The sequence below is a fragment of the Egretta garzetta genome, unplaced genomic scaffold, assembly GCF_000687185.1.
Source record: "Egretta garzetta isolate BGI_Z169 unplaced genomic scaffold, ASM68718v1 scaffold69, whole genome shotgun sequence".
Lineage (NCBI taxonomy): Eukaryota > Metazoa > Chordata > Aves > Pelecaniformes > Ardeidae > Egretta > Egretta garzetta.
This window is the reverse complement of record NW_009260790.1, coordinates 1,657,507-1,665,332: the sequence shown is the minus strand read 5'-3', so window position 1 is coordinate 1,665,332 and position 7,826 is coordinate 1,657,507. Positions and strand designations below refer to the sequence as shown.

Here is a 7,826-nt window from a genome sequence, read left to right as displayed (position 1 = left end):
GCAGTCCCCAAGCAGGGACACCTTCAGCTGGATCTGGTTGCTCAGAGCCCTGTCCAACCTGGCCTTGAATGTTTCCAGGGATGGGGCCTCCATCACCTCTCTGGGCAACCCCTGCCAGTATTTCACCACCCTCACTGCAAAAAATTTCTTCCTTATATCTTTATAAATCTACTCTCTTTTAGTTTAAAACCGTTGCCCCTCGTCCTGTCGCAACAGGCCCTGCCATGAAGTTTGTTCCCATCTCTCTTATAAGCCCCCTTTAAGTACTGAAAGGCCGTAATCAGGTCTCCCCACAGCCTTCTCTTCTCCAGGCTGAACAACCCCAACTCTCTCAGTATTTCTTCGTACAACTTAAAATATCAATAGAATCACAGCTGCAATTATGACAGGTGAGGTTCACTTTGAGGGTGACTCAGCACTGGCACAGGCTGCCCAGGGGGTTGTGGAGTCTCCTTCTCTGGAGATATTCAAAGCCCGCCTGGATGAAGTCCTGTGTAACATGTTCTGGGAGAACCTGCTTTAGCAGGGGGGTTGGACTGGGTGAGCTCCCAAGGTCCCTTCCAACCCTTGCCATTCTGTGATTCTGTGAGTTACACGGTGCCCTGAACTGATTCAACGAAGTCCCAATACATCTAAAGATAAAAAGCAGCCAATTACAGTTCACAGGTTTTTTTCTTTCTGAAGTAGGACACAGGTTCATTATTAGGGGCACCTTCCCTCTAAATTCTTCATCCTAAAATCAAGTGCAGAAAAACAAAAAACCAACAAAGCACCCTCAAACACGCTGTCAACTAGCCACAATTTAGCCACAACTAGCCCCATTATCCACCCAACCATTCAGGTGACCTGACACATTTCTGATATTTAAATACTTTTTTCAGTCTACAGAGAACACGAGTTAAGAAAGCATGTCACAGACTGACATGAACATTCTATGAGAGTTAACGTTATTTTTGGTGAAAACCAGTTACAGCTCAAAAAGAGAGACAGCTTTTTGCACAGCGAAACAAAAATACAAGAACCCTGCCGCGCACACACCTCCCACAAGCCCAGGTTTCGAGCATTAAAAACTCAGTTGTGGTCAAAAGACAGTCTGTTCAGTGAAAACGGCCTGCAGTAAAACTAAAGATGTTTCTAGACTAGAACAGATTTTAAATTTGAGAAGATGAAACCGTTCAAATATAAGATAATTAATCAACACTGTAGAAAACTCAAATCTAAATACCTGCTCTGCAGTAGACAGTGGTTCCCCCTTCAATTTGCTGTAATACATGTCAGTGTAAGATACTGCATCTTGGGCCCGATGTAATGCAAACTCCCAGGTAGAACGTTGTCTCTGCTCCCTGATCTCCGAAAGATTAGCATTCAAAGCAAAGATCCACCACTCTCGGCAGCTGAAACATTTTTAAATTACTGTATTACCAATATTTAAAAAAAAAAACCAGATGCACGTCAAACTGGTGAAAGGTCCAGGAGAGGTTCAGTGAAAAAACAGAGGGTCAGAAAAAGTATGAGTATTAGAGACAGCGTGTATGGGCTAGTTCGACAAATTGTGTAGAACAGTGCTCTGCAAAGTCCCTGCCATTTAGTGGGATTTAGTGTAGCTGTTATATATCAGGTATGGACAACAAAATGTTGAGATACATAGAACTCTGGTCTGAACCGATAGCATCTTTCTCATTTATCAATAAAAGAAACTTAATAGGAGCTCTTTCCACAGAGAAAATTTCAGAACACCACAGCGCATGGGGGTAGAACCTCCAACTTAATTTCAGTTCTTGGAACAGGTGAAAGAAAGATTTAAAGCCTCCAGTAAGAATAATTTTATTTTAAGTTTGAATTACATCTGATTATTTAAAACTGATTTATGAGGCAGGGGAACAAAACATGAAAACTTAAACTCTAGTATATGATAATTATCTACCTTTTTATATTTGTCTTCATTCTGGTGTCCCTCATATAGTTTTTAGTATCATATTAGCAATACCACATATGTAAATATACTCACTTCTCTGTTACAGTAACCTTTGGTCTCCACTTCCTGAATTTAAGCTGTCGTTCCTTTCTAGCCAGTTCCTTTAAAAATCCCATGATCTGCTGATACTGCATCTATTCATAAAACAACACACAGATCAGTTGGACAATATTGGAGTGCTTTCCAAAGCAAAGGGGAGGAAAAAACAACAAACAAAAAAAGCAACCACAGGCTTAGTTTATCTGCATTGATGGCCTGCATATGGCTTCAGAACTAAGATTAATGTTAATCATAATTCATAATTTGGTTCTCTAGTGTCACATATCTTCTCACAGTAGCTAGTAGTTAATGTGTGACATCCAATTTACAGGCTTCCTTATTTACAAACACACAGAATGAAATCTCCTTCCATGTCAGATTATCAACCTAACATCAGCGACTATTGTACATTCTGTAGATGAAAAAAACCTGTATGCATCCCTCCTATTACTACAATAAACAAATAAGAATGCAGGTTTTTGCAATAATCAGTTGCAATAAAATCAAATAATTTGGAACGCTTGGTTTTAAAACAAACAACCTTAGTATATCCCTTTTAGTTGCCTCTAAAACTAAATCCTTAGGGAAGTATGCATTTTATGCTACGATAATTGGTATTTAAGCTGTTACAAACACTACCACAGTTTTATGACCCTTACAGGTATTCCACTGTCTGAATCAGCAACTGTTTTCTTAGAGATAGATAATTCAAGATGGCATTTTACCAACAGAATCTTCAGAAGCACTGACTTACAAACAGCAATTGCAGCACGTGGGAAGGAAAAAATACACTCTATGTCAAACGACCAATCTGAATTTGTAGACATTGCGATAACCAAAACATAAAGGAGTATCTTCTTTAATCAGTCATTTTGTTAGAAACTGACCATAAAGCAGCGTGCAATACACCACACAGATACCCAAGCAATCTTGAAGACTGACTAGTTTGGATACCCAACGCAGCAAACGTAGTTAACAGCACAAAGCTCACGATGGCCTCAGTTATGCTGCTGCTCAACAGTCTCTGTTTCAGATACTGAGAGTTAAATGAAGATGGTTGGTATTTACCTGTGAAAGCTTCAAGGGTATAGTCTCAAGCTGAATGTCACACTCAAGCCGTGGAGTCTGGCGTGATCTTAAAGGCTCCTTAGAACAATTTCGCTTCAGAAGCGCAGAAGTGCATACAGGTTCCATGATGTAATTATGATCACGACTTTCCATACTTTTATCCATTGCTTCCTGTGGGTGACAAGCAAATTTATTCCATAAGAAATGAGTGTACAATACTTATTAGGATGCACTGGTTTCATATACTACAATACATTTTATTAGCATGCCAGTCCATTAAAAAACCCTCTTAAACATGTTCTCTCTTCAAAGGTAAAACAAGGTATTTCACAGCACTGCCTTTGTGGGTTGCACATGTATCCTATCATTCTACCATGAAACCATAAATTTCCATTGCTCTTAAAAGCACCAGATCCAATAAATTCTAAGTCAGTTAGGTCTGCAATATAGAAAGGAGACTAAACAACAACAACAATCTCTCTCATATGCAAAATCTCTCTCTTGTACCTGTAGCTGACCAGGAGGCAGGTCACCCAATAAAGTGCAGTTGGTATCCCAATAAATGCTGAAGTCAGCGACATCCAGCTGTTTTTTCCGCATCAGCTTCTCTACCTGAAGTAGAAAAAGCGGAATACAGTCAAGATCATGCACCACATGCCATGTAGTTTTCAGTTCTGCATACTCAATAATATGAAATGGCCAGAATCAATTTGTATCAATTGATAACCAGAAGATTATTGAAATGCTACATTTTTCACTAAATATTTACTAGCACCCATAAAATACAGCATCACATCTGAGCTGCCATGAGTTCTTGTACAAGAAGTTATACTTACTGGTTCAAATATTGCATTTTGCATTGATACATTTTTGATGCATATGCCAAACGCAAATGGCTGCAAAGGATTTGTGACGCCGTCTTCAAACCTCAAATGGACATCCTGGATTTTTAACTACACAGGAAAAAAAAAAAAATTACTAGACAGGACTATTTACATCATTTGATGCAGCAGTACTATTCATTAATACTGAAGCAATTTAATATTTCCTTTCTGCAATTCTCCAACAAATTTCTGGTAGTTGTTTAGATCTCATAAAAATCCTATTCGTCACTTCTGGTTTTATACTCTCTGGTTCCATCTTCTCCTCAGATACCGCTAGTCCCTGCCCTTCCCCAAAAAACAACTAGCCACTTTCACAAGACAGTGTACTTTATTTTGCTATTCCACTATTATTCTCCCTTTCAAAGGCAAACGTGTAATTGCCAACCAAAGACTCAAATTTGTTTTATGTACTAGAGCCATCAGCATGGGCCAGAATTGCAAACTAATAATAATACCAGGTGACCCCAACTAATTTTATATTGGTAAAACCTTTGAGAGTTACTGTGGTTTCTCAGAGAATGTAGAGCCCAGGACTGAGAAAAGTACAGATACTCTTGCCTTGAGCTCCTGCACCGAATACATTCTTCTCAAACATATCAGGAAAAGCAAGTAGTCTGAGCTATCTTGCTCCTAAATTGCCTCTAGTGAGTTGAAATACAACCAAATGATATAGTCAGTCTATCTGCTCATAAGGAGAAAGGATAGTCCTTTCATGGAGGCAAGCAGACAAACTTCAGCAAGTAATATGTAGAAAAGCTTCTGGTGCTTAAAAACAAATTATTAATGATGTAAATGTTGCTAAAATGTCATTAACTACATTAAGACTTCCAAAGAGAAAAAAGCAACAGTGTAACAGCCATACTTTTGAGTCATTTTGATACTTAGGAGATAGACATCAGAATTTTATTAACAGTGGAAAAAGAATAATTAAAGAACTTGAGAGATAACACGCAGTCAAATAATAAAAACGTAGATCAGCAGAACTCTGAGATTTGTTTCTTTACAAATTATCTTTTTATGAAAACAAATCACACTCTTCTGCTTTGTAAACAATTCAGTATTTCAGTGGGTTGATAACTAAAAGAACCAAAACATAAGCAAAACCCATCATATTTCATGTAAATTCATTATCCACCTACTGTTACAAACAAAAAAAATGCTGGTTTCCCCTTGGTAAAAGCAGGATGTTGGGTTTTTCATTCCAAATTTCCCATCAGGACTAGTTTAAGACTGAAGTTAAGAAGGTTCAGTCTGAAAAGGGACTGTCCTCTGCCAAACATCGACCTTTGATTTACTTATTTCTTTTCTGAGGACTACACAATGTGAAGCACAGTGGGCACACGTAATTCTTAACAAGTGGGAAAAGCTCTACAATGCAAAGGCTTACTTCAATGTTTTCTACGATTCTTGTGACTACAGATGCAGTAACTGAGTACCAGTAAGATTCCCCTTTCTGCTGTCGTTCTTTCTAAAAGAGAAAATAGGGATAAGCATTAACCACCGCTGTAACGACTGGTCAGGAAACAATATACCTTGTTATACTGAAACCGCTGTGAACAGGGAGAAAGAAAAAAACCCAGTGGTTTCAGTATCTCCAACATATGTGGGACACACTACATAGTGGGGTGGGGCAGAAAAGGCACTGTTCTAGCATGTTTGAATCAAATTCTAACTTAGTTTCCTATGCATTCCCATTCTCCTACTTGTCAGGAGACTTAAACGCAATCCATCTACCATAGCTGTTTCTTCACCACAAAAGACAAGTGTGACTCACTTTCCATTTTTCTTCAAGTGCTAGAAGAAGGGCTTTCTTGTGTTCTCTTTCTTGCAACTTCTCCTTTTCCTCATCAAAACCTTCTTTTTTTTCTGGTGCACCAATTAAGTGCAGTTTTGAGACAGATATCACCCATGGGTCCACATGTGGGCGATAAAAAGGTATCTGTAGTGTTATTTTGCCAATGAAACCTAGATATACAAAACAGAGATGCTATCAGATTCCAGTGTAAACATACTTTATCATCCTTGGAAAACCAAGAAACAAACACGCTAAAATAGAACTGGATTACCTGAAAACCAGGTTACCTAATTTGTTCAAGCTTCTGACTCACAGGTAAAGGTTCTTCTGAAATATGCAACACTTCCTGTCTATAATTGTCTGTCCTGCACACACAAGCAAAATACAAACCTGCCTTTACTTCAAATGGTAATTCCAGTTCCTTCAAGGCATCTTTCTTCAGTGGCAAGTTTTCCAATTCAACAGCACCTATACAAAGCAGAAAAAGAAGGCAAGTCTGTTAAAGAAAATTATGTTAAAGAATGCCAGCTTGAACATTATAAGCCTAAAATGACTAGAAAAAAAATCAAATAGGATTTAATGAGAACAGCCAACCTACCACTTCAAGTTGTGTTTCAATTGCGATGGTTATTTAATGTACTTGTTAATTTCCTAATGCCATGTGCTCAAACTATTTGATGAGGGCATCTAGGAGCAATCTTCTGCAAGGTTTCAGGTCTGAACTTTATTGTGACCGAGGAGAAAACTTCTACTCTTTGTCTTTTCAAAAGAGATATTTCAAGTATTTTCTCAATATTACAAAAAGCATGCACAAAAAAGCTCTGAAGTATTATAAAATACTCTCTCCAAAACCAGCAGATAATAGCAGCGAGAGGTAAATTAGAAAGCATTGATTTGAGGACTCCGTAAAAGTACAAGACTCGTGAACATAACATGACATACACCAGAAGTCTAAATTACACGAGTAACTACTAGCACCAAAGTATAAGAGTAAATACAGAATACTCCCTGCCATAGCTCCTCAACAGGAAAGTTACTGCACAGTATTAAGAAGGATAACACTCAAATATTATATAAATTAAACATGCTGATAAGATATGCTAAGCATACTTTTGAGAGAGTTTCATATAAATTGGTTTAACCATGTTGATAAAAAGCAACAAAGATAGGAGCACAAGAAAATTTACTATACTTTGTAGAATGCTAGCACAAAACTCTACATTAAAAGGGCTTACATAAACGTTAAACACAATATTAGGTGATTGTTTTTATTCCACCTTCTAGTTATTACAAAAACATACCGCTTCTTTTTTTTTTTTTTTTAAATCACAGTACGAAAACACTACAGAAAATACCACAAAGCCTCACCCTTTAGAAGAGCGACTGAAAGCTGGTCTGTGTTCAGGTTATTGACATATTTGCCCAAATAGGTGTTGAGGACCCAGGCTACCAATCCTTCCAACATGACTGTCCTAGAAGAGGGCAACTAATGTTTTTCTGTCATTTTCTGGATTTCTGTTCCATAATTACAGTCTCACTCTGAAAGAAAAAAAAAAAAGAAGAAAATTCTTGTCTGAAATATACATTCTCAGCAGAGCTGACATGATGCTATCACTGTAATTCTTACTGTAATCAATCTAAAAAGCAGTAAACCCACTAAGCTTGATTTCTACCTTTAAAAATGCCATACGCTACGCCCTTTAAGTCTCAAATCAGAGTTTCATACAGAGCTTTGATGATTACAGACCACTCCCATTTGCAAAATAAGTTCATCTTTCCATCCTTTTTTTAATCAAAACACCATGTTTTGTTGCAATAATCAAGAAGGCCAATCTATAAACCTCTTCCAGAAAAGGGAAGACTAGAATTCCACGATGATCTGAAACAGTTTTGCATTGGCCTCCTTGACTTCTGCTGCCAGCATTTTCTTCAAGTTGCCAGCATTCTGGTTTTGGAAGCCTGGTCTAAAGTAACAGCCCAGAGCCTTCGACTGTATTTTTGTAGAATTCTTATATGACATCTGCGAAACAACTCACCCTACCCAAACCCCTTTTTTTGGAAGAGC

The 7,826-nt window shown here is 37.9% G+C and overlaps 1 protein-coding gene across 1 annotated transcript in view; it reads right to left on the bottom strand.

The window, feature by feature from the left end:
• Positions 1-7,300, bottom strand: part of VPS13D (vacuolar protein sorting 13 homolog D) — a 104,281-nt gene extending 96,981 nt beyond the window's left edge. Inside the window, 9 exon segments of the mRNA XM_035901911.1 lie at positions 1,226-1,394; positions 2,009-2,109; positions 3,083-3,253; positions 3,590-3,694; positions 3,919-4,035; positions 5,354-5,434; positions 5,741-5,931; positions 6,152-6,229; positions 7,130-7,300. Of these exon segments, the coding sequence (XP_035757804.1) occupies positions 1,226-1,394; positions 2,009-2,109; positions 3,083-3,253; positions 3,590-3,694; positions 3,919-4,035; positions 5,354-5,434; positions 5,741-5,931; positions 6,152-6,229; positions 7,130-7,226 (1,110 nt within the window). The 5' untranslated portion in view covers positions 7,227-7,300.
• Between the last annotated feature and the right edge of the window lie 526 nt (positions 7,301-7,826).